Source organism: Anomaloglossus baeobatrachus, chromosome 5, assembly GCF_048569485.1.
Source record: "Anomaloglossus baeobatrachus isolate aAnoBae1 chromosome 5, aAnoBae1.hap1, whole genome shotgun sequence".
Classification (NCBI taxonomy): domain Eukaryota; kingdom Metazoa; phylum Chordata; class Amphibia; order Anura; family Aromobatidae; genus Anomaloglossus; species Anomaloglossus baeobatrachus.
Genome location: NC_134357.1, coordinates 560,842,631 through 560,869,984, shown reverse-complemented (window position 1 = coordinate 560,869,984; position 27,354 = coordinate 560,842,631). Strand labels below are relative to the sequence as shown.

The 27,354-nt window shown below is 45.0% G+C and overlaps 1 protein-coding gene across 1 annotated transcript; it reads left to right on the top strand.

The window, feature by feature from the left end:
- The first annotated feature begins 1,744 nt into the window (after window positions 1-1,744).
- Window positions 1,745-24,768, top strand: LOC142312321 (uncharacterized). Its single transcript, XM_075351250.1, has 4 exons — window positions 1,745-1,824; window positions 1,906-2,029; window positions 2,113-2,226; window positions 20,697-24,768. Exons 1-4 carry the CDS (start codon window positions 1,801-1,803, stop codon window positions 22,367-22,369), a joined length of 1,935 nt encoding a protein of 644 aa, XP_075207365.1. The 5' UTR covers window positions 1,745-1,800; the 3' UTR covers window positions 22,370-24,768.
- Window positions 24,769-27,354: the final 2,586 nt, after the last annotated feature.

The following is a 27,354-nucleotide window of genomic DNA, read 5'->3' as shown; positions in this document are numbered from 1 at the left end:
CCCCCAGCGAGCCCCACCCCAACGTGCAGCCTCTCCCCCCAGCGAGCCCCACCCCAACGTGCAGCCTCTCCCCCCAGCGAGCCCCACCCCAACGTGCAGCCTCTCCCCCCAGCGAGCCTCACCCCAACGTGCAGCCTCTCCCCCCAGCGAGCCCCCCAAACCTGCAGCGTTGCCTCCTGCCCCCTGCGAGCTCCCCCAAACGTGCAGTATAGCCCCCTGCCCAGTGTGGGCCCCCCAATCGTGCAGCATCGCCCCCTGCGAGCCCCCCAGACGTGTAGCGTCGCCCCCTGCGAGCTCCCCCAAACGTGCAGTATAGCCCCCTGCCCAGTGTGAGCCCCCCAATCATGCAGCATCGCCCCCTGCGAGCATCCCCAGACGTGTAGCGTCGCCGCCTGCGAGTAACCCCAGACGTGCAGCGTCGCCCTCTGCCCAGTGCGAGCCCCCCAAACGTCCAGCGTCACCCCCTGCGAGCCCCGCCAAATGTGCAGTATAGCCCCTGCCCAGTGTGAGCCTCCCAGACATGTTGCGTCACCCCCTGCGAGCACCCCCAGACGTGTAGCGTCACCCCTGTGAGCACCCGCAGACGTGTAGCGTCGCCCCCTGCGAGCCTCCCCCAGATGTGCAGCCTCTACCCCCTGCGAGCCCCCCCAGACGTACAGCCTCTCCCCCCGCGAGGCCCCCCCCAGACGTGCAGCCTCTCCCCCCTGTGAGCACCCCTACACGTGCAGTATAGCCCCCTGTGAGCACCCCCAGACGTTCAGCGTCGCTCCCTCTGAGCACCCCCAGACGTTCAGCGTCGCCGCCTGCGAGTAACCCCAGACGTGCAGTATAGTCCCCTTCCCTGTTCAAGCCCCTCCAAGCGTTCAGCGTCGCCTCCTGCGAGCGCCCCAAACCTGCAGCGTTGCCTCCTGCCCAGTGCAATCTCCCCAAACGTGCAGCGTCGCCTCCTGCCTAGTGTAACCCCCACATTCCTTATGAAAGCCTTCACAGCATCACCCCCTGCTCTGTGTAACCACCCCCATAAGCCCACTTTCTTATTGAAGCCTCTAAAGCACGGTGCTGCAGCGTCAGTACATTCCCCGTGCGATATACACGAGCTGCAGCCCACAGCACTGACAGGAGACACTGCTCTGTGCCCCCAACATCCAGGCTGAGACCCCAGAGCTATAACTAATGAGGAAACGCTGAATATTCTCCCACCTCAGGGTCAGGATCCGTCCGCTCTGCACAGAGGAGCCCGAGCACTGCTGCTTCCCGCCCACAGATCAGCACGGCAATGAGGAGGCCCCGCCCACTGCTGAACGTTTCCACCGGACTGAGGAGGCCCCGCCCTTTCCGGTGACGTCATTGCCTCTAAAAATCAACTCCTCTCCAGAGCTACCTATACTCTTCCGAGAACAATTGCTCAATAGAAGGGAATTCTCCTGATTGCCCCGTGAAGGATGGATATGGACAGGGACAAGATGGCGGAGAGGATATTACACCTCACCCTAGAGATCCTCTTCCGGCTTACTGGAGAGGTGAGAGATTCTGATGACGTCACATTACATCATTCTTATCTATGGGAATAACAGATGGAGAGAACTGGAGAGGTGAGGACTCTGGAAATGTCTGGAGTGAGATTTCTTACTGTGTCTCTCCATAACCAGGATTACACAGTAGTGAAGAAGACCTCTAGTGAGCGCTGTCAGGCCCCTGTGTCTGAGGGATGGGGAAGACCCCTGAGCCCAATCACGGGGCCTCACCCCCCCGATACATGAGGACATCAATGACCAGAAGATCCTAGAACTCACCTACAAGATGATTGAGCTGCTGACTGGAGAGGTGACACTGCTGGGAATGCTGGGACATTATACAGTAACGCTATGAAGGGATCGGGGGTGACGGTATCATTGTATGTGTCAGGTTCCTATAAGGTGTCAGGACGTCACCGTCTATTTCTCCATGGAGGAGTGGGAGTATTTAGAAGGACACAAAGATCTGTACAAGGACGTCATGATGGAGGTTCCCCAGCCCCTCACATCACCAGGTAATAGACAGGACTAAATACACACGGCCTATAATTATCTGTATGTAAGGAATGAATTCAGCCCCTGTATGTGTCTCCTCCAGGTCTATCCAGTAAGAGGACAACACCAGAGAGATGTCCCCGTCCTCTTCTCCCACAGGACTGTAGACAAGAAGATCCCGATGTTCCTCAGGATGTGTTTCCTCCAGCTCTATCCTGTAAGAGATTTCTACTCGTACTTTCTGCACTAATTTTGTGTTTACATTTTTATACTTCCTGCTCTATTTTTTCAGCTGTATTTTCTTTGCTTCTTCTGCTATTGTTTCCAGTGCCTTCTCTATGTCGTTATGAAGGCAACTCAAAGACCTGCAGAGGGTTCATGAATACCCTGTTTCCCAGAAAAGATGACCTACACCGAAAATAAGCCATAGCATGATTTTATTGGATTTTTGGAGGATGCTTGAAATATAAGCCCTACTCCAAAAATAAGTCCTAGTTACAGTCAGGACCAGCGTTGGGAGGAGTCAAACTGCGCAATTTCTCAGGAACCCCAGTCTTAGGGACCCCATCAGTTGTATTCTGAGGTTGATTGTTTAAGGACCTTTGATGACTTCAAAGTCATGTGACGTTATGTAACTAAAGGTCTCTTAATTGCAGGAGTCTAAAATAACTGAACAGGACACAGGCTGGCATTAGGGGAAAGGGAGCGCAAACTGGACAATTTCACAGGTCCCCATTCTCCTAGGGGCCCCAGTGTTTATATGCCAATTATAGGACTGCTTAAGGACCTTTTTGACATCATGTCATGTTACCAAAGGCTGGTGTGTGTGTGTTCACGCTAATTTTAACCAGCTTTGCCAAAATGGGCAGAGCTTGACCAGAAGAAGGGTGTGATGCCACCGCTTCTCTAATTCATAACAAACTGTGGAGTTCCCTATACCAGAAATCTCAGTCCAGTCCCTGATGTCATTTGTCAGTGTCCATTGCCGGTTTTGATGAATTGGAGCTCGAATGCTTGTCTGCACAGACCGCAACACCCTGCTACCTGCTTTGGTTACAAAGCCTAAGGATGGGCCATCAACTTTGTAGTCCCGGACAATCCCGTTAAATATCCGGCATCTGTCTGTAACTATTTTATGTTCGTCTTTGAAACAAAATCTCTTTTGAAATTGTCTATGTTGTGGATCCATGTTACAAGGAGATTTTTGTAGGTTTTTCCAACTGTCATGGCGGTGTCAGGATCTGTGGAAATTATAGATTCTGGTACTCGGCATGGTAACTGCTCTGATATCTGTGAGCAGTGCAGGGAGATGCAGGCGTCGAAACACAGGCTTGGGCAGTCTAGCAAGAGTTATTCTCTGCTGGGCTGCTTGTTAATGTCTTTGATCACATGCTGTAGAGGAGAAAGTAGCCATTACTCCCTTTCTGTATATGCTGGCTGGACTATTTCATTAATGCCAGCTATAGGTTACCTATACTGGTCTGGTGAGGTGTTGTGACCCAGACTTACAGGTGGTTGTTGTGTATTATTGCTATGAGCTGTTGTGGTGTTAACCCTCGTCTTTTTCTTGCTGCCTTTCTGCTCTTGCTTTTCTCCTTAGTCTCTCACTGTTTATTTCTGTGAGTTTGCAATGTGTCCTGTCTGTCTTAATCTGTGTTTCCATCATATTCCTACCCCTTCCTTCCTTGGGGGATAACAGATTAGATTTGGTCAGGAGAATAGTAAGGCACGATACTCAGGCATCTCCATCTTCAGGGGTAATCGAGAGGTTAGGAACAGTTTAGGGTCCCCTAGCGTGAGGGACAGTAGAGCAGGCCCCTGTCCCTCATTATCTTGCAGTCACATGGTGACAATCAGATTATTTACTGTAGCACATTCTAGAGAACTGGTGCTAGTAATGGGAGATTCAAATTAACGAAGATGTAACTCTTAGATAGGGATGGGCGATCCCGATTTGTAAAGATCGGGGTTCATACCGATCACATAGTGATCGTGTGCACGTTAGCGATCACGAGCTTTCCTGGAAAGCTTGTGTTACAGATCGGGTCCACGGGCTGTAAAAAGGAAGCACATTATTAAAAAAACATTATGATCATACTTGCAGGTCCCGCGACGCGTCCTGCAGACTGTCTCCCGGCCGCTTCTGCCTCTGTGATCATTCATTGCTGTGCCGCCCGGTAACCAACACTGGACTTACAGGACCTTCAATGACATCATACCCATGTGACCAGCTGGTATGAATGTTGTACAGACATTGGCTTACAGACTGGTCACATAACTATGACGTTTCAAAGGTCCTCTTAACTTCCGGGGGTATTCACTGCACTGCTCGGCACTCGGCAGTCATCGGCTGTGTTTGCGGTGACGTCAGGGTTCACCGGAGTCCATGGCTTATACACTCGATTGAACTTTGACTGTCACTGTGCGAGTGTGGCATCACGGCGCTCAATCTCCAGACAGCAGCAGGTCGGCTGCATGTGTTTCCATGTAGCTGAAGCGCTCCTGTCCTGAGATCAGTCTGTGCGAGGTGATGCCCATGTGAGACGCAAGTGCAATCATCTCCTCACTGTCATGCTGCTTCTTGCTCTGTAGAGAGCGATGTAGCAGAGCTGACTTGCCTCTCTGCTTCACTGTGTATAGACTATGTCTGTGCACAGTGATGAAGCTGACATTGCTCTACCTGTACATTACGTCGGACTAAGGATTTTTTTATTATAAAGATGGATTCTCTAAATGTTTTTTTTTTGTTTCTAATAAAAAAATGTGTGTTTTTTACTGTTTACTAGAAATTCATGGTGGTCATGTCTAATTTGGCGTTACACCATGAATTTCGGGCTAAGTACCATCTGAGAATACAAAGCTGGTATTAACCCCTTTATTACCCAGCGTGCCACCGCCATCAGGGCCGCTAGACGAGTTGGTTAAAGCACCTGGAAATGGCGCTAAGAAACAATGCGCCATTTCCAGGGGCGGCTGCGGGCTGCCGAGAATCCCAGCCCCCAGCTGCCTGGCTTTATCTGACAGGTGATCAAAATACAGTGGGAGCCCACGCATTTTTTTTTTTTTATTATTTAAAAAAAAAAAATAATTAATGGGCTTCCCTGTAGTTTGATTGCCAGTCAGGTAAAGCCAGGCAGATGGGGGTGGGGGTGGCAGCCCGTAGCCGTCCGCTTCGTATCCACTGAGAATCAAACATACCGTGGAGCGCTACATCATTTTTTTTAAATGATTTATTTTTCTATAACTATATATTGTCTACATTTTATATATGTACAATGTGTGTGTGTGTATGTGTACAAAGCTATGCCAAAAAATTAAGACCACTGCAAGTTTTTCTGATTTTTCTCTTTATATATTTTTGAGTAAAATGTAAATTGTTCTTTTATTCTATTAACTACTGACAAAGTCTCTGAATTTACAATTTACATTTTACTCAAAAAAAAAAAAAAAAAAATATACCTATAAAGACAAAAATCAGAAAATCTGAAAAAATTGCAGTGGTCTCTTAATTTTCTCCAGAGTTGTATAATCTCTCTCTCCCTCTCTCCCTCTATTAGTGTGTGTGTGTCTGATATATGTATAGATAGATAGAGATAGATAGATATATATACACACACACATATACACACACAAAGCTCTGCCAAAAATTAATATACCACTGCACAATTTTCAGTTTCTGTTTTCTTAATTCTATTAACTACTGACAAAGTCTCCGAATTTCCAAACAGAAAATGTATTTATTTTACAACAATTTTACATTTTACTCAAAAAGTATACCTATAAAGAGAAAAATCAGAAAATCTGAAAATTTTGCAGTAGTCTATTAATTTTTGCCAGAGTTGTGTGTGTGTGTGTGTGTGTGTGTAATATATATATATATATATATATATATATATATATATTATTGTGAACGTTGCGCCCTGCAACGTGGGGGTTTCACTCGCTTGCAGCGGTGTGAGGTAGCTTCAGCAACACACGTACACAGTCTCTTCATAGAAATTCTGGCAGTTTATTTAAAAACACTCAGCATAAACTGCCCTCAAACATAAACAATAAGTCCATAATGGAAGTTTAGCAACTTCCCTACTCTCTGGCTCCTGCCAGCGTACAACTCTAGCCAAGGTTCCTTCCAGCACCCAGGGCCCTCTGCAGACCCCTGTCTGTCTCTCCTCCAGGAGAGATTCGGCCCTACAGCCCTGGCCTGGCCGCACTCACCTCAGACTCTATATCAGAGCCTTGTGATCAGCCTCCATGCAGGCTGAAACACCCAGAGCTCCTGGCTCTGCTCTAACTTGTTTCCAGTCCACACACTGGACATCTAGAGCCAGCCTCTCTCTAGACTGCCCTAGACACACTTCTTCCAGGTTCAGAGACAGGATTGCTTTAACCCATGGAGCCACACCCACAGGTGGTAAGGAGTGTGTAATCAGCATCACACACCCTTCCATGGCTCTGCATGTAATGCAATCCTGTGGAACCACAGGTCCCAGCCAGCTTCACATTGCAGAGCACCCACGCTTCTGCAAAACATACCGGCCCTTTGTAATACAGCCGGTTGATACCTCACATACCCTCCCCCTCTGTTCAAACCCGTAGGGGAGAACACTTGCCAATGACCTGGGGCCGCGAGACAGGGCATCCCCGCTGCCATGCCCCACCAGTTGAGAGGGCCGTCCAAGAGCAGTAGTCCCTGAGGCATCGCCCGACACTGTCACCAAACCCTGTCTGGTCAACCTAGGGTTAAAGGACGTCCCATTTCCAGACCGTTCTCTCCCTGACCCCCTCCCAGGGTCACCGTAGTAGAGAGACATGTCCCCAGTCAAACCTACAGTCTTGTCCGAACCTAGGCTTTCTCGAGTACCCCCAAGGCTACTGTCGGGAACTCTAAGCTCATAGCAGCCACTATCTACAGTACATCGTAGGTTAACACTCTGTCGGCGATTCCTTTTATCGCGCGTCTGAACTACTGGACCGACACGCCATCTTACACTTCTTTCCTCTGAACAACGGGTGGAAGACGGCTGCTGTCCCCCACACAGTTGGCGAAGCTGCTCCTTAATTTTCAGGTTTTCTTGCCACAACCGCTCCATGTCACGTACATGGTGTACCCGATATTCAATAAGGCTTCGAATGTTTCCAAGACTCTCTACAGTCCCGACACAGACAAACGGAACCATACCAGCTTCCCTGGGTATCTTGCTCTCATTAGCAGCAGGGATTCTTAATCTCACCAATCCTGATTTATTCACCACGTCTTGCATGACTCGTCCGGTTTTTCCAATGACTCTCCCCACCAGAGCCCGGGGTACTTGGACAATATCTTCCGCCAGACTCTGCGCTTTCCTTTTATACTCTAGCTGTCTAGTGGCTTCTTCCTTTTGCAGTTGGACTTGCCACTTCATACGAACACATCTGAAGTGCATGTCCTTTAGAATAGCCACCCGCTGCCCAGTAATTTCCCTGGTGGACAATATCACTAACTGTTCAGCCCCTGGGGTACAGTAGACCTCACACGCTTCCACAGCTCTCTTAAATTCGTCATGCATGCACTCGGTGGCACACGCTTCTCTTAAGTCCTTAGGTATATCCACCATGCACTTGACTACAGAAGTCTCATTCATCCCTGCCACATGCTTGTCAAGTTTAGCTTCCAGAGTCAGCTCTCTTTGGGCCTCCCCTGCTTCAACATGTTTGGTCAGGATTGACACTCGCTGCTCCATCTGCTCCAAGGCTCCCTGGGACTTGGACTGGTACTCTGCCAAGCGACTTCGGAGCTCAGCCACTTCTTTCTCCAGCTCCCTTACTCGACTCTCAGTAGCCTGCCTAAGAAGTATCTCTTGTTGCAGATGGTCTTTGCTCATCCTCTTGAATGAGTCTTCACTTGCGGACCTCTCTGGTCTACGACACACTATTTCTGAGGCTTTTTCCATCTCGGCTTCAGAACGTTTGGGTTTCAGGCTCTTAGCTGAGCCAATCTTCTTGTCTGCGATCTTGGTCTTACCCACTGAGTCAGTCAGGCTCTCAGCTTCTGATGAGACCTCATGTCCAGACTTCACCTCTTCCTCAGAGGCTCTTTCCGCTTTTACAGCACCTGCTGTGTCTTGGGACTTCACTGCATTCCCTCCAACTTCCACTTGGGTCTCTGCAGTGTCACCCTCTGCCTTCTCTTGGGCATTTACAGCATCGCCTTCTACCAGGGTGTTATGCCCTTCAGCACGGTACTCTGTTCTTCTTAGAACCTTGGCACCATTTTCAACATTCATCACTTCACCACTGGGTAGCTTACCAGTCTGCTCACCATGACCTTTGTGGATTTGTACTCCACCAACACTGCCCTGGATTCCTTCTCCTATATTGTTCTGTAGGATGTCCTCTCGTACAGCGCTATCATCCAACAGACCTCCAGCTTCATGCATGGAAATTATAGGAGACACCGCCATTACGTCTTTGGTCGGTTCCTCCCCTGCAATTTCACCCTGCTGGTTTCTGTCGTGACAATGTGTCAGTTCAGTCTTTGATTCCTCTTTCTTTTGCAGGATATCACTGTCTGACTCTTCCGTAGCAGGTGTTACTAGCACCATGTTTTCATTAACCAGGCATATCACTTTCTCTGCACCCTCAGACGGCCTACACTGTGCCCCCTCTCGGCGCTTATTACGTCTTCGGCGTCGGGAGGAAGTTTTGCCCTTCTCGCCCATCTGTACCACACTGTACTCGTTTGTCACCTTACTAGAGTCAGTGTCTTTACTGGAGTCATCATCACTCCCCCTGGCATCCTGGACTATCATGTCCCCACTTAACCAGATATCTGCCTCCCTTTCTGGAGCTACCCCGTTTTTAACGGTCACACTATCGGTTATTCCCTTAGTCCTTATGACACTAAGTTGGGTCCGTCCATCATTTTCTTTGGTCACCCCTAACTTAGGACAGTCAATTTTAGGAGGTGCTATCTCCTCCTTACCACACATAACTGCACAACAAGGACCCCTTTTCACCTCCCAATGTGGTGGGGTTTCCTTTGGGCTGTTCCGGCTCTTACACAAGCAACCGTATACGTCCCCCTGCTTCCACAAGTGCACAAATAATTTAGAGTCCCAACCTATAATAATTGGGTGCAGTAAATCTGAGACTACAGCAACATCATGAGAACCACTGTCCCAGGCTGTCTTAATGACCACTCTGGAGACCGGGTATTCTGTCTCATTACTGTGGGTGCAGCCGACGTGGATCTTCCTTCCAGGAATCAAGTGGACATCAGAGGTGGCCCTCACCAGGGTCACCAAGCTCCTTGAGTCTACGACTCCTGTTACAGATTCCCCATCCACTTCCACGGAACACAGACGTGGCTTCTCGTCGGATGGGTGGTCTATATTGCAAACAGGACACTTAAGGCATGAACACTGTTGTCCCTGGCTACAGTCCATCTGCACCACTTCACCCTTGGATTTGGGATGCTCCGCTCTCTTTTGGGGGACCACCGCTTTCTGGGACTCCACCCCCTTATGGCCAACCACCCCTTTATGGGACTCCACCCCCTTATGGGCAACCACCCCTTTATGGGACTCCACCCCCTTATGGGCAACCACCCCTTTATGGGACTCCACCCCCTTATGGGCAACTATTCCCTTCTGGGACTCCGCCCCCTTTTGCGGTTTCCATGTAATGTCCTTAGCCCCCAGTTCACACCGTTTGCCCTTGTCTCCCTGGGCACCCAGTGTCCATACTGGCCCCTGAAGGGAACGCTCAAACTGGTCCATGGCTGTGACATCGCTACACACCGACAGCTCCTGCTGTCCCCGGACCAGGAACTGGTACAGCTCCTCCACAATGTCCGCAGGGACCATTCCCTCTTTTTGGCTTTCAGCCCCCACTGCTGTCACTGGACCTCCAGGCACATGCTGTTGGTGCTGCTGACTCTGCAGCAGCTGGTTCAGGAGCTCCTCCATGCTGTAACGAAAAAGAGGCACAGGAGGGGCGCTCCAATGGGTAATACCCGGTGGTCAAAGACAGGGGGGGGGTTAGAGAACCACTAACCTTTCCGGGTTGTACCGCCCGTACAACCAGGATCTCCAGCCTGTGGTGTATCACTGCTCACCAAGCAGGGCCTTGCAATTCCGGCTGGCCTGGAACCTCCAGTCGCTGGACTCTCGCCACTGCAGCACGGGTCCCCAACGACCTGCTGATTCACCACCAGGTGCTTGAGAGCGCTGTCCCTGTTCGTGGACCCGCCGATCCACCGCCAGCTGCTTGAGTGCGCAGACAATTTTCGTGGACCCGCCGATCCACCGCAAACCGCTTCAAAAAATTTTCGTGGACCCGCCGACCCACCGCAAGCAGTCCGTATCCACAGGAATATGTTCTATGCCGTTGCCCCTAGCAACCAGGCTGCGTTGCCCCTAGCAACCAGACCGCATGCCCGCATTCGAGACACCATATGTGAACGTTGCGCCCTGCAACGTGGGGGTTTCACTCGCTTGCAGCGGTGTGAGGTAGCTTCAGCAACACACGTACACAGTCTCTTCATAGAAATTCTGGCAGTTTATTTAAAAACACTCAGCATAAACTGCCCTCAAACATAAACAATAAGTCCAAAATAGAAGTTTAGCAACTTCCCTACTCTCTGGCTCCTGCCAGCGTACAACTCTAGCCAAGGTTCCTTCCAGCACCCAGGGCCCTCTGCAGACCCCTGTCTGTCTCTCCTCCAGGAGAGATTCGGCCCTACAGCCCTGGCCTGGCCGCACTCACCTCAGACTCTATATCAGAGCCTTGTGATCAGCCTCCATGCAGGCTGAAACACCCAGAGCTCCTGGCTCTGCTCTAACTTGTTTCCAGTCCACACACTGGACATCTAGAGCCAGCCTATCTCTAGACTGCCCTAGACACACTTCTCCCAGGTTCAGAGACAGGATTGCTTTAACCCATGGAGCCACACCCACAGGTGGTAAGGAGTGTGTAATCAGCATCACACACCCTTCCATGGCTCTGCATGTAATGCAATCCTGTGGAACCACAGGTCCCAGCCAGCTTCACATTGCAGAGCACCCACGCTTCTGCAAAACATACCGGCCCTTTGTAATACAGCCGGTTGATACCTCACAATATATATATATATATATATATATATTAATTATACTGGTACACAATATATAGTTGTATAAAAATAAGGAAACAATTAAAAAAAAATGATGCAGCGCTCCGCGGTATTTTTGATTCTCAGCGCACATAAAGCAGACCGCTACGCCCACCCCCATCTGTCTGGCTTTGCCTTGGCAATCAAAATACAGGGAAGCATTTTTTTAAATCTTTTTTTATTTAGCTATTTAAAAACATAATGCCTTGGCTTTCACTGCATTTTCTATTGCTAGCTAAGGGTAATCCAAGCAGCTCCTGGCTGCTAACGCATACTCCTTGGTGTTAACTTCACTGGCAACACTGGCAATGGAAAACCCAGGGAAGCTTTTTTTTTTTTTTTTTTTTTAAAAAACAAACAAAAGTGGGCTTTGCCATATTTTTGTATGCTACCCAGGTACAGCAGGCAGGAATGGGCTGCCCCCAACCCCTAACTGCCTGTTTGTACCCGACTGGGAACCAAAAATATAGGGAAGCCATTTTTTTAATTAGTTCATGAAATAATTAAACGAAAAAAAAAATCCATGGGCTTCACCCAATTTTTCTGTCTAGCCAGGTACAACTAGGCAGCTGGGGATTGGAATCGTCAGTGCAGGGTGGCCCAAGCTTTCTGGCCCCCCCCGCTGCAAATTGCAGTCTGCAGCTGCCCCAGAAACTAATGCTTTCATAGAGGCGCCATCTTTTGGCGCTGTATTCAACTCTACCAGCGGCCCTGGGTAATAAGCGGTTAAAACCAGCTTTGTTTTACTAGCTGGTATTAAGCCCGAGATTCTTAATGTCAGGCAAGTTTGACCCGGCCATTAAGAATCTCCAATAAAGGGTTAAAACAAAGACACTACACAGAGAAAAAATACTTTATTAGAAATAAATACAAAGACACACTTATGGACTCCATCTTTATTACTCCCTCTCACCCTTTCACAATCCTGGTCTTGTCACTGATCTAGCTCTGCTATATCAGAATGCACGAGGGGGAGGAAGAATGCTGCTGCTCCTTGCGCTGTCTAGTCACTTAATGAGTGATCAGAGGCTGCGGGTTGGTAAGCGGTGACGTCACCACTGCCACCGTTGCCGTAGTAACCTAACGAGCGGGTTACTATAGCAATGGTGATCTCCGATCACCTGATTCCCAGTGCCGCTATTCAGCACCGGCTGTGGCAGCCAATCCCTGCGTGTGGGCTGACTCTGTAAAGAGCGCCAACATGCAGGGAGGGGGAGCAGAGCATGTGCCCCAGCATCTCGCCGGTACACGGCAGTCGCCGTTTATACCGAGCACAGAGAATGCTCAGGCTAGCACTGTCTGCCGGCGAGCATGGTGACACTACAGGACCTTTGCATGACGTCATAGTCATATGACCCAGTCTGTAGCCAATGAGATAATACAACATTCCCACGTGACTGATCACATGGCTATGACGTCACGGAAGGTCCTTTGGTTACCGAGAGGACACATTGATGATCGTACTCGGAAGCAGAAGCGGCGGGAGACAGAGTGCAGGACACGTTGCAGGACCTGTAAGTATAATGACACTGTTTATTAACTGTATTCTTTATTTAACAGCCCCCCCCCCTCGCCCCATCCCATAACTGTAAAGTCCAAGATTGGTGATCGGACGCAAGATTGTATTATCTCTATCTTTACAAAATGATCGGACGAGTCTCCCCGATCCCGACCATCGGGAGGATCTCCCATCTCTACTCTTAAGGCTGCTTTACACGCAGCGACATCGCTAGCGATGTCGCTCGTGAAAGCACCAGTCATTTGTGCATCACGGGCAAAACGCAGCCCGTGGCGCACAATATCACTATGATGCGTCACACATACTTCCCTTCCTAGTGACGTCACTGTGGACGGCGAACAACCTCTTTTTTAAGGAGGAGGTTCGTGCGACGTCACACAGCGTCCCGCCAATAGAAGCGGATGGGTGGAGACCAGCCGCATTAACAACACGCCCACCTCGTTGCCGGCAGGACGCAGTACGTTGTTTTTCGTCATTCCTGGGGTGTCACACTAGCGATGTGTGCTGCCTCAGGAACGATGAACAACCTGCGTCCAAGCACCAGCAACGATATTTGGGAAATGAACAACGTGTCAACGATCAACAATTAGGTGAGTATTTTTGATACAAATAAAAACAAGGTCAGTGCTAAACCCAATGTTTCAATTGGTTCTGCAGCTAATTTTTTAGGCAAAAAACCCTTTATTGCCTGGGGAAAAATAAATTCATATGTATAATATAGAAAGGATAAACCCTATATATAAATTTGCGCTGAACCACAACAATGTAAACTTGGAAAAAAATAGTATTTTATTTTATTCTCCACTCACACAATAAAAAACAAGGAGTTTCACACAAACTCTATTATAATATACCACAAGTCAATAAAGCATATGGAGCCTCGGCCGACGGCTACCATCTGCTAATATAGATTACAAAAATACAAGTACTTGTATACAATTTGGAATTGTGATAAAGTTACTAAATAAAAATATTAAATAAAAACCTCAAGGAAGGTTTTCTAATAGTTCACAATGTGCACAAAACAAATCTCTGTTTTAAGGATAGATGACTTCTGTACTACAATAACATAAGTTCTTTAAATATTGCTTTAATTCGTGCACTCCACAAAAGCCGCACTTGCCTTTATCAGGATTATTATTGTCAGCACATCTAGCGTATTACTGCTCAATATTTCCAAGAATGTAGCAATTTAGCAGATAGTTGCCGTCTCTGCGCTACAGGTTTCTCGGTACCTGGATACAAAGTCTCCAGCAGAATAAAACAGTCTGTTTTTGCGCTGTGAGTTTTTACATGTACCTGAGTATAGGGTTTAAACAAGAACCCAGCAGGTTTCTCCCTTGTGCAGGCTCCTGGATTCCTGGAGACAAGATACTGCCTGAGCGCTTTTTAGAAGTACCTGATCACAGGATTTTTAACGGAGATATAACAAATCACTCCCCTGTGTAGGCGCCTGATTTCGTGAAACGAAGATACCGCCAAGGCTTTCGAATTGCGGCAGAGCTCCTAGGTGCAGGATCCTTCCAGATTCCAGAGGATTAGCTAGGGCGTTAACCCCTTTGAGCAGATTTGAGATCCAGAAACTTGATTAGACACACGAACCGGCTGTTCTGCCGTAAAAAGAAAATAGGTGCACTGAGCTTGATCCGACACGTGTTTCGGGGGCGTTACCGGTCCCCTTCCTCAAGGATAGCCCAACCACCAGCTGAGACCCTATTTATACTATAGCTCATTGCAATAACATTAGAACAAACTACAGAGAAAAAAAAAATGGTATGAAGACATATGTTTTACTAATCGGCTATTTGCAAGCCAAATCTAACACCCTCAATTTAATACAATAAATATAGTACAATAAATACATTAGATAATTTAAAATTCCATTAATAGAATGAATCAATAAAAATGGAAAAAATGATATATGTATTAATATACCACCCAACATATCCATCATAACAAAAAGGGAGACCTGATATCCTTATTACCATTTAAAAGGAAACCATAAAAGAAAACCGCAAATTTAGATCATACTTTATTATAAAAAAACTAAAAATATAAATATAAAAATGTAAGAATATAATAAATATATAAAAATATATAGCAATGTATAAAATATATATCTATACACGAGGGAGGTAGGGATATAAATAAATATGGATACAAAGATGAATACAAATATTAGTATAAATATAAATAGGGGAGGTGGGGGGTTTAGTCAATTGAAAGCAAAAAGTTCAATATCATTATTTAGTCCATTTGGTTTTAAAGTGTTTAGCTCAAAGATCCACTGACTCTCAGCTCTGGACATTTTTTTAATAAATCCCCACCCCTCCAATCCTTTGTAATTTTCTGAAGGCCCCAAATTTTGGATCCCCCAAGAGATCCTCCATGTTTTAATGTATAATGTTTAGACAGGGGTTGTTTATTGCATTTATTTTTAATATCTCTAATAGGCTCACCAATTATTTTATGTAGGGATCTTATAGTCCTCCCAATGTATCTTTTTTTGGCAGGGACATTGAATACAGTAGATCACTGCATTCGTTTGGCAAGTAATCAGATCCCTAATAATCTCTTCCTGTCCTTTTAAAAAACTTTTTCTTGTTTCGCTTTTTATATTCTTACAAATAATGCATTTTTTACATGGAAAGAAGCCTTTCATACTCCCAATACTACCTTTAATCTGTCGATTAACCATACTTTTTTGTATACTCGGTGCAACCAAATTTCCTATATTGTTTGCTTTTCTATAGGTAAATTTGGGTGCAATAGGAATGAGATCCCCTATTACTTTATCATCTTTGAGTAAATTCCAATATTTTTTTATAATGTTTTTTAGAATTTTTGCCTGCCCCGTATATTGCAAAATTCTGGGTACATTAAAATCATCCAATTTATTTTGTTCCATTAGTACAGTAGCCTTCTTCTGCAGTAACTTTTTCCTTGAGATTTGTTTAGTCTGTTGGTATACATCTTCTAGAAACCCTTCTTTATAGCCTTTCTCCAAAAACGTTTTGGCTAAATGAACTGCCTCTACTTCAAAGTCTTCTATTTTTCTACAATTTCTGTAACCCCTGATATATTGGCTCTTTGGGACGTTTAAAAGCCAACTAGGTAGACGGCAGCTAGTTAAAGAAATGTAGCTATTGCTATCGGTAGGCTTATGATATGTTTTAGTTTCAATTCTACCATCTTCAATAAAAATAATCAGATCAAGAAATTGAATTGTTTCTTTACTAAAGGTAGAAGTAAACTATAAATGAGGGAACTTTGACTACCCGATCAAATGAACATTCATTTGGTCGGGTAGTCAAAGTTCCCTCATTGAATTTTTAGAGGGCTTGAATAGGAGTGATTTCCATCTACAGTTTACTTCTACCTTTAGTAAAGAAACAATTCAATTTCTTGATCTGAATATTTTTATTGAAGATGGTAGAATTGAAACTAAAACATATCATAAGCCTACCGATAGCAATAGCTACATTTCTTTAACTAGCTGCCGTCTACCTAGTTGGCTTTTAAACGTCCCAAAGAGCCAATATATCAGGGCTTACAGAAATTGTAGCAAAATAGAAGACTTTGAAGTAGAGGCAGTTAATTTAGCCAAAAAGTTTTTGGAGAAAGGCTATAAGGAAGGGTTTCTAGAAGATGTATACCAGCAGACTAAACAAATCTCAATGAAAAAGTTACTGCAGAAGAAGGCTACTGTAATAATGGAACAAAATAAATTGGATGATTTTAATGTACCCATAATTTTGCAATATACGGGGCAGGCAAAAATTCTAAAAAACATTATAAAAAAATATTGGAATTTACTCAAAGATGATAAAGTAATAGGGGATCTCATTCCTATTGCACCCAAATTTACCTATAGAAAAGCAAACAATATAGGAAATTTGGTTGCACCGAGTATACAGAAAAGTATGGTTAATCGACAGATTAAAGGTAGTATTGGGAGTATGAAAGGCATCTTTCCATGTAAAAAATGCATTATTTGTAAAGAATATAAAAAGCGAAACAAGAAAGTTTTTTAAAAGGTCAGGAAGAGACAGTTATTAGGGATCTGATCCCTTGCCAAACGAAGGGAGTGATCTACTGTATTCAATGTCCCTGCCAAAAAAACATATATTGGGAGGACTATAAGACCCCTATATAAAAGAATTGGTGAGCATATTAGAAATATTTAAATGCAATTAACACCCCCTGTCTAAACATTATACATTAAAACATGGAGGATCTCTTGGGGGATCCAAAATTTGGGGCCTTCAGAAAATTACAAAGGATTGGAGGGGTGGGGATTTTATTAAAAAAATGTCCAGAGCTGAAAGTCAGTGGATCTTTGAGCTAAACACTTTAAAACCGAATGGACTAAATAATGATATTGAACTTTTTGCTTTCAATTGACTAAACCCCCCCCTCCTCCCATTTATATTTATACTAATATTTGTATTCATCTTTGTATCCATATTTATTTATATCCCTACCTCCCTCGTGTATAGATATATATTTTATACATTCCTATATTCCTATAAATCAGGGGTGGGGAACCTCCAGCCCGCGGGCCGTATACGGCCCGTGATGACTTTTTATGCGCCCCCCAGGCAGATTCCCGGGGACCGCTGTGCTCTGGCAGCAGCACCGCTTTTCCCGGCTGCCAGCCCTTTAAATCCCACTTCCTGATGCCCTGAGGGTAGATGCTAGAATGTATGGGCTCTATCCAGATCCTGACTTCCAGGACCTGACTGCAGCCCATACATTGTAGGCTTAACCCCGACCTGTGCTAGTGTGCTCTGGTGGGCGGGGTAAGCTGCACGCTGCGTTAAGTCACAGAAGAGCTGCAGCAGATTTACCAGCCTGCCGGACCTGTGCTGTGTGTGTGACTCCCTCTCCCTGTGAGTACTCAAACCCATCGCTGCCACCCCCTCCCCCGATCAGTGCTGTGTACCCCCTCGTGCTGTGTGTACCCCCTTGTACAGTGTGTACCCCCTAATGCTGTGTGTACCCCTAATGCTGTGTGTACCCCCTAGTGCTGTGTATACCCCCTAGTACAGTGTGTACCCCCTAATGCTGTGTGTACCCCCTAGTGCTGTGTATACCCCCTAGTACAGTGTGTACCCCCTAATGCTGTGTGTACCCCCCAGTGCTGTGTACCCCCTAGTACAGTGTGTACCCCCTAATGCTGTGTATACCCCTAGAACTGTGTATCCCCTAGTACAGTGTATACCCCCTAATGCGCTGTGTACCCCCTAGTACAGTGTGTACCCTCTAGTACTGTGTGTACCACCTGGGTGATGTCTATGCCCCCCCAGTGCTGCCCATGCCACGGTCAGTGCTGTCTGTGCCGCCCTTATACTTTCCGTGCTCCCCAGTGCTGTGTGCCACCCCTCAATACTGTGTACCCCCCAGTGCTCTGAACTCGCTACTGCTGTCTGTACCCTCCCACTGCTGTCTATGCCCCCCAGTCCATGCCCTCCTGTTGATGTCTATGGTCCCCCAGATTTGTCTGTGTCTCCCTAGTGATGCCACCTAGTGCAGTCCGTGCTGCCTCCCAGTGCAGTCCGTGCTGCCTCCCAGTGCAGTCCGTGCTGCCTCCCAGTGCAGTCCGTGCTGCCTCCCAGTGCAGTCCGTGCTGCCACCCCGTGCAGTCCGTGCTGCCACCCAGTGCTGTCCGTGCTGCCACCCAGTGCTGTCCGTGCTGCGACCCAGTGCTGTTCGTGCTGCCACCTAGTGCTGTCCGTGTCCCCAGTCATGTCTGTGCCACCACCAGGGTTGTCCATGCCCCCCTACTGATTTATATGCCCCAGCCCCTCCTGTGATGTGTACTCCCTGTGTCTCCTGTAATTTATGCGCCCCAGCTCCTCCTGTGATGTATATGCCCCGAGCATCTTCAGACCGAGACAAACCTGGAAAAGCAGCTGTGAGAAACATGTATATATATATATATATATATATATATATATATATATATGTGAGATATATATATATATATTTTTTTTTCCATTTTTATTGATTAATTCTATGAATGGAATTTTAAATTAATTATCTTAATGTATTTATTGTGCTATATTTATTGTATTAAATTGAGGGTGTTAGATTTGGCTTGCAAATAGCCGATTAGTAAAACATATGTCTTCATACCATTTTTTTTTTTCTCTGTAGTTTGTTCTAATGTTATTGCAATGAGCTATAGTATAAATAGGGTCTCAGCTGGTGGTTGGGCTATCCTTGAGGAAGGGGACCGGTAACGCCCCTGAAACACGTGTCGGATCAAGCTCAGTGCACCTATTTTCTTTTTACGGCGGAACAGCCTGTTCGTGTGTCTAATCAAGTTTCTGGATCTCAAATCTGCTGAAAGGGGTTAATGCCCTAGCTAATCCTCTGGAATCTGGAAGGGTCCTGCATCTAGGAGCTCTGCCGCAATTCAAAAGCCTTGGCGGTATCTTCGTTTCAGGAAATCAGGCGCCTACACAGGGGAGGAATTTGTTATATCTCCGTTGAAAATCCTGTGATCAGGTACTTCTAAAAAGTGCTCAAGTGTTATCTTCTTTCCAGGAATCCAGGAGCCTGCACAAGGGAGAAACCTGCTGGGTTCTTGTTTAAACCCTATACTCAGGTACATGTAAAAACTCACAGCGCAAAAATAGCCTGTCTTATTCTGCTGGAGACTTTGTATCCAGGTACCAAGAAACCTGTAGCGCAGAGACTGCAACTATCTGCTAAATTGCTACATTCTTGGAAATATTGAGCGGTAATACGCTAGATGTGCTGACAATAATAATCCTGATAAAGGCAAGTGCGGCTTTTGTGGAGTGCACGAATTAAAGCAATATTTAAAGATCTTATTTTATTGTAGTACAGAAGTCATCTAGCCTTAAAACGGAGATTTGTTTTGTGCACATTGTGAACTATTAGAAAACCTTCCCTGAGGTTTTTATTTAATATTTTTATTTAGTAACTTTATCACAATTCCAAATTGTATACAAGTACTTGTATTTTTGTAATCTATATTAGCAGATGGTAGCCGTCGGCCGAGGCTCCATATGCTTTATTGACTTGTGGTATATTATAATAGAGTTTGTGTGAAACCTCCTGTTTTTTATTGTGTGAGTGGAGAATAAAATAAAATACTATTTTTTTTCCAAGTTTACATTGTTGTGGTTCAGCGCAAATTTATATATAGGGTTTATCTTTTCTATATTATACATATGAGTATTTTTGATAGCCAGCGGTCGCTCGTACGTGTCACACGCAACGATGTCACTAACTAGGCCGGATGTGCATCATGAATTCCGTGACCCCAACGATATCTCGTTAGCGATGTTTATGCATGTAAAGCGGCCTTTAAGCCCGTTTTACACACTACAATATATCCTACGATGTGTCGGCGTGGTCACATCGTAAGTGACGCACATCCGGCATCGTAAGGTACATTGTAATGTGTAACAGCTACATGCGATTGCGAATGAACTGTAAAACTTTCATCGCACGCACGTCGTTCATTCTTCATGAATTGAACATCAGATTGTTCATCGTACCCGGGGTAGCACACATCGCAGTGTGTGACACCACGGGAACGATGAACAGATCTTACCTGCGTACTGCGGCTCCCGGCCAGCAATGCAGAAGGAAGGAAGTGGGCGGGATGTTTACGTTCCGCTCATCTCCGCCCCTCCGCTTCTATTGGCCGGCTGCCGCGTGACGTCGCTGTGACGCCGAACGTCCCTCCCACTCCAGGAAGTGGACGTTCGCCGCCCATATCAAGGTCGTATGGACGGGTAAGTACGTGTGACGGGGGTTAATTGTTTGTGTGGCACATTCAACAAAATTGAACGTGCTGCACATACGATGGGGGCGGTTACGATCGCATACGATATCGTATGCAGAATCATAACATGTAAAGCACGCTTAAGATGTCGAAATTGGACAATAGATTTAGAATACATTTTTTCCTAATTTAATTTCTGATATTATGGTTTTAAAAAAAAAAAATTACTTTCAAGATAATATCATTAAAAATAATAACATTGTTTATTTTTAGCACATGACTGTATTCGGAGTTCAGATGGAAATCTATTATTTTCAGAATTTAAAACAGATGATGAAAGTATCACACATAATACATATGAAGAGCATGCTGTTGTCCCAGATTTACCTCCAGTTCTTCCTTGGAAAGCTTTATCATCAGATCTTTTCAAACAAGTTCAAAATTCCGATTTATCACAGAATTGTAAGCAAAATAAAAGTTACAGAAGGGAGGTGGAACATGGAACGGATCCTACAAGGGAGAAACCATTTTCATGTTCAAAATGTGGGAAATGTTTTACCAGGAAATCACATCTTAATATCCACCAAAAAACTCACACAGTGAAGAAGCCATTTTCATGCTCAGATTGTGGGAAATGTTTTACTCAAAAAATAACCCTTGCTAACCATCAAAAATATCACACAGGTGAGAAGCCATTTTCATGTTCAGAATGTGGGAAATGTTTTATTCGGAAATCAGATCTTGTTAGGCATGAAAGATCTCATACAGGGGAGAAGCCATTTTCATGTTCAGAATGTGGGAAATGTTTTATTGAGAAATCACACCTTGTTGTGCATCAAAAATCTCACACAGGGGAAAAGCTGTTTTCATGTTCAGAGTGTGGGAAATGTTTTTATTGGAAATCAAAACTTGTTGTGCATCAAAGATGTCACACAGGGGAGAAGCCATTTTCATGTTCAGAGTGTGAGAAATGTTTTAATTGGAAATCAGAACTTGTTGTGCATCAAAGATGTCACACAGGGGAGAAGCCATTTTCATGTTCAGAATGTGGGAAATGTTTTATTCAGAAATCAACTTTTCTTGGGCATCAAAAATCTCATACAGGGGAGAAGCCATTTTCATGTTCAGAATGTGGGAAATGTTTTATTCGGAAATCAGATCTTGTTGTGCATCAAAAATCTCACACAGGGGAAAAGCTGTTTTCATGTTCAGAGTGTGGGAAATGTTTTAATGGGAAATCAAAACTTGTTGTGCATCAAAGATGTCACACAGGGGAGAAGCCATTTTCATGTTCAGAGTGTGAGAAATGTTTTAATTGGAAATCAGAACTTGTTGTGCATCAAAGATGTCACACAGGGGAGAAGCCATTTTCATGTTCAGAATGTGGGAAATGCTTTAACTACAAATCAGATCTTGTTAAGCATCAAAAATGTCACACAGGGGAGAAGCCATTTTCATGTTCAGAATGTGGGAAATGTTTTATTCATAAATCAGTTCTTGTTGTGCATCAAAGATGTCACACAGGGGAGAAGCCATTTTCATGTTCAGAATGTGGGAAATGTTTTAACTCAAAATCAGATCTTGGTAAGCATCAAAAATGTCACACAGGGGAGAAGCCATTTTTATGTTCAGAATGTGGGAAATGTTTTATTGAAAAATCACACCTTGTTGTGCATCAAAAATGTCACACAGGGGAGAAGCCATTTTCATGTTCAGAATGTGGGAAATGTTTTATTCAGAAATCAAATTTTGTTAGGCATCAAAGATCTCATACAGGGGAGAAGCCATCTTCATGTTCAGAGTGTGGGAAATGTTTTATTCGGAAATCAGATCTTGTTGTGCATCAAAAATCTCACACAGGGGAGATGTTTTCATGCCCAGAATGTGGTAAATGTTTTAATAGGAAATCAGGTCTTGTTCACCATCAAAAAAATCACACAAAATAAACCATTTTTACGTATTGAATGTGGAAAATATAATTCTTATAAATCACATCTTGCTAAACATGTGAAGAAGTTGCACGGAGAAGGAACCTTTTTCATGTTGTGAATAATTGAAATGTTTAACTGGTAAATCAAGTCTTGCCGACATCAAAAAACCAACAGAGCGGAGCAGCCATTTTTGCTTTCAGAATTTGCCAAATGTTTTTATCATTAATCAGGTCATGTTGTCAGATGAGTCACACGGGATAAGCCATCATGATGTACTATAATTCAAAGGGTTTTCTCCTAAAATCGGCCACAGTTCCTTAAGTAAGAATTTGTGAGTAAAAGAACCATTTTTTCTTTCTTTTTAGAAATTATTGTACTTTTTGGACCATAAGACACACCTAGGTTTTGAAGGAGGAATATAGGGAAAAACTTAATGCAAAAATGTGGTCATGAAGCACTGATATGGGTAGGATCTGCTGCTGACACTGTTACGGAGATGAAATCCCCCAATTCTCTACTAATGTCCCCCATACCGGGCCCCTTCCAGGTATATGTCTCCCATACTCGTATATACAGTATGTCTTTCATCCTAGTATATATGTTGCCCATCTTTATCCCATCCTGTTATATATGGCTCTTGTCCTAGTATATATGTCCCCATCAGTCTATATATGGCCCTCATCTCGGGCCCATTCTTGTATATATTTCCCCATCACGCTGCACACATAAGAAAATAAATGATTATACTCAATATCCCTCCGCCCTCCCGGTGCACGGTGTTCTCTTCTGATGCTGGCAAGTGACTTTAGCATGTAAGCAGCACAGCGCATGACATTACTGCCATGTGCCCCCAGTTACACGCAGACGTAAGCTGCCAGAATATTCACAGCTCCCCACAGCTGGGATTATGGACTTGGGGAGCAGTGAATATTCATTCTCTACTAGACACAAGTGATTGCCCAGCCACAGCAGTAAGCCTAGTGGCTGGGTGATCATGTGTACCCAATATTAAAGAGAATGAATATTCACTGCTCTCCATGCAAATAATACCACCCACCTCTTGGTTGGCACTGGCTTCATTGCTTAGAGGTTGGTATGGGGAGCAGTGAATATTTATTTTCTTTTTTTAGCTGGCACACTGTTAGCCCTTTTGAGAGCCTTTAGGAATATTTTTGAATAGTTTTGATACTGGATTATATTTAGATAATTTACTAATCTCAGGTTGCCTACTGCTTTATTTACTTAAAAGTGCAGTCCCAGATTAGAGATAGGAACTCTGAAGTATATCACATTGTATATAATTACATTTCAACTCTTGTTTTTTTTTAATAAATACTTGTAAAATACATATTCTTCATGCCTAGTTTTATCTATTGTCTAGATGTGATGATTTTGCCTCAGAACCTGTGGAGTTGAGGCAGAGCTGTAGATATTTTGCACAAAAATATTGAGGGGAGAATTGAATCGCACTATGCATGCTAGATATGTGGAAGTTGTTAAGACGCTCTTTTCTCAATTCATCAAAGCTTTTATGTAAAAAAAATTGTCAAAGCTCTGAAAAGTCTCAAAAATTCGGAAAGTTGTGCCAACATTAGGCGGCTTTTGGCACTTTCACTCCAAAATTGGCAGAGCTTGGGTGGGACAGGGTCGTGACAGCAAACGTTCTTTAATTCATGACGAGCTGTGGCGTTCCTTATGTCAGAAATCTCACTCCAGTCCCTGAATGAAGTACTATTTCTAGCATGACACAAGGAGGCACATGCCACTCGTCAAACGCTCCAAATAAAACTAAAAAACTAAAGGATTTTTTTATGTCTGATATCCAAGGGATTATTTTTTTTGTAGGGCTACTCAAAAATAGAGATGAGCGGACCCGTTGAAGTTCGTGTTCAGCTTTTTCAATCGGACTTTAAATAAAGTTCAGTTCGGGAACCGGACTTGTCCTGAACCCCATTGGAAGTCACTGATTGAGCAGTTAAGGTCTCCGCCCACATGCATCTAGCCATTGGGTGGAGTTTTATCCTTGTACACAATACATCCTATAACGATGTTTTTACCTCCCCGGGAAAGCCATTCAAACACTGCAAACGGCTTGCACTGGGCCGAACACTGAGTGTACCCGAGCACACCGATGCTAGATCGAGTGGTTAGAATACATAAAGCACCCGAACTCCGAACTGTAACACTGATTTTTTTTTTAAAAAGTCTGTACTTGGTACAAACACCGAACTTTACTATTTAGGTTCCCTCATCTCTGCCCACAAACCTTTATTACAGTTTAGATTATGGGTGTAGAAGAGAGCAGAACTAAAAGGGGTCTATCTCTCGGTGGAGAGCAAGTAACATTTATGCTACCTATCCTGGGGTTCTTTCACAATTGCAGAGTGTGCTCTAATAACATGAGAGAGATAACAATTAATAGGCATGATTCATACAAAAAAGTACCATGGGGAAAAATGGACAACTGAATTGTCAGGCAAAGGTACAAGCCAAAGTAAGTATCCTAGGATGTAGGAGGCAAAAAAGCATAGCAAAAGGAGAGCATGATAGTGAGACATGTATAGAAGGAGAAGGAGAGAGGGAGAAGGAGAGAGGGAAAAAGAGAGAGGGAGAGGGAAAGAGAGAGGGACAATATTGCAAATTATTTGAGAACATTTTAAACAAATGTTCTTTTGACATTATACTGCTCACAATTGACTATCTGCAAAAGGAACTGGTCAGCATAGACGCCAATATCAAGAACATTGAGACCCAACTCTCCCAGACCCTGAACGCTACAGCTCTAGAGGAACTCAAGACCAAGTGTGCCTCCACGATCTCAGAGTACCGTGACATGCTGCAAACCCGCAAACGTGATAAATTCTTGCGGGATCAAGACGATTATTTGAAGAACCGCATCTACAGATGGCATACCTCTGCACCTACGCGCAACTTCTCCCTCTCTCTTTCTCCCTCTCTCTTTCTCCTTCTATACATGTCTCACTATCATGCTCTCCTTTTGCTACGCTTTTTTGCCTCCTACATCCTAGGATACTTACTTTGGCTTGTACCTTTGCCTGACAATTCAGTTGTCCATTTTTCTCCATGGTACTTTTTTGTCTGAATCATGCCTATATTAATTATCTCTCTCATGTTATTATAGCACACTCTGCAATTGTGAAAGAACCTTACCTCCCTTTATGCATTTCGGTTGTCCTATGTGACCCGTGCCATCCAGCTGTAACCATTGATGTACGTTCTTTCTCTACATGTACATTTTTGTATATTTTTGTATTTATCCTGTACATATTTTATGTTTCACTTGTACATATATGCACTCATTTTGTCATTTTCACACCTTTTCAGGCAACTACCTTGAGAAAGGCTCTACGCCGAAACGTCGGTGTTGCTCTGGTTTAAGGTTCACTTTTGCAGTGTGTCAATAAATCCACTTGCATCACAAAAAATTCTCTTGCTTTCATTTTGAGTGCTGGGGTCACATACTATTTAGGGATCTCAGATTAGGCCGGTGGTTCTCCCATACCAAGCCTGGCAGGTTGTCCTCCGGCTCTCCGGTGTGAGCCTCAGCTCCCGGTTTCCTCCCCTCGGCGGCACAAGCTCCCCAGTAGGGAGCAACGGATCCTTCCGCTGCCAGGTCAAGGGAAGCGCCGCAGGATGCCCAATCAACTGCAGCCCAATCTGTGGCTGCCAGGTGCATGGCAGCAGGGTTAGGGTCTTGACAGGGGTCGGTGGCCTGTGTTATGAATCAGGGACCGATGAGGATCAAAAAATCTGGAAACCCAAAAGGTAACAGAGTGGCTGGAATCTTAACGGACTGCAGACCTAATCCTGACACACAATTAGAAGTAGCCGTGGGACGAGCCTACGATGACTTATGCCTGCTTCACACGAGTCGATCTCTCGTGCGATAGCACGAACGATTGTACCCGCCCCCATCGTTTTTGCGTCATGGGCAAATCGCTGCCCGTGTCGCACAAACTCGTTTAACCCCCGTCACACGTACTTACCTTCCAGACGACCTTGCTGTGGGTGACGAACGTCCACTTCCTGAAGTGGGAGGTACGTTCGGCATCACAGCGACGTCACGCAGTGGCCGCCCAATAGAAACGGAGGGGCGGAGATGAGCGGGATGTAAACATCCCGCCCACCTTCTTCCTTCCACATAGCCGGCGGGTGCCGCGGGACGCAGGTAAGCTGTGTTCATCGTTCCCGTGGTGTCACACGGAGTGACGTGTGCTGCCACGGGAACGATGAACAACCGGCGCCATTTTAATTAAACAATTTTATACAACTGAGCGACGAGTACACAACTCACGATTTGTGAGCGATACTGCGTCGCTCAGAGATGTTACACGAGACTATGTCGTGCGCTATGCCGGATGTGATAGGAAAACACATTACAAAGCTAGAAAAACAGATTCAGCAAAGATGAGGCCCAAACTAACTTTATAGGAAAGAATAGGAAGGAGCACTGTCTACAGCCGTAAAAACCCTAATAAATACCAGCACGCCTGAGGCCACACGACCTCTCCCCCACTATATCAGCACTCTGCTACTGGAATCCAAAAACACTAATATAGATGAGGAACTTAATTAATACCAACCATGACAAAACACATTGCAGAATCATGGAGCTAAGTATACAGACACTCCCAGCAGGGGATGATCCAATTCCACCAAGAACTTCACACAGACAAAATAGGAATCAAGCATTAGTATCAAAGCAGAAACAATAAGCAGAGGTACAAAGACCACTTATCTGAGAGGAGTTCTGGTAGTGAGCAGGGCTGGTTTCAGAATGTCCTTAACACACAGGATATCCATTGAGCACCAGCAAGTAACAGGAGAAAACTGCTCAGTTATATAGTCCAATCTGAAATACCTGTTGCCAGTCCTCCACAGGTGTGTGGCTTTCATTCCATAAATCAACTGCACCGCCAGGCCTGACCACAAGAGGGAGTCCCAAACTGGAAAATATATTCACAACAGGCCTGGTCTTC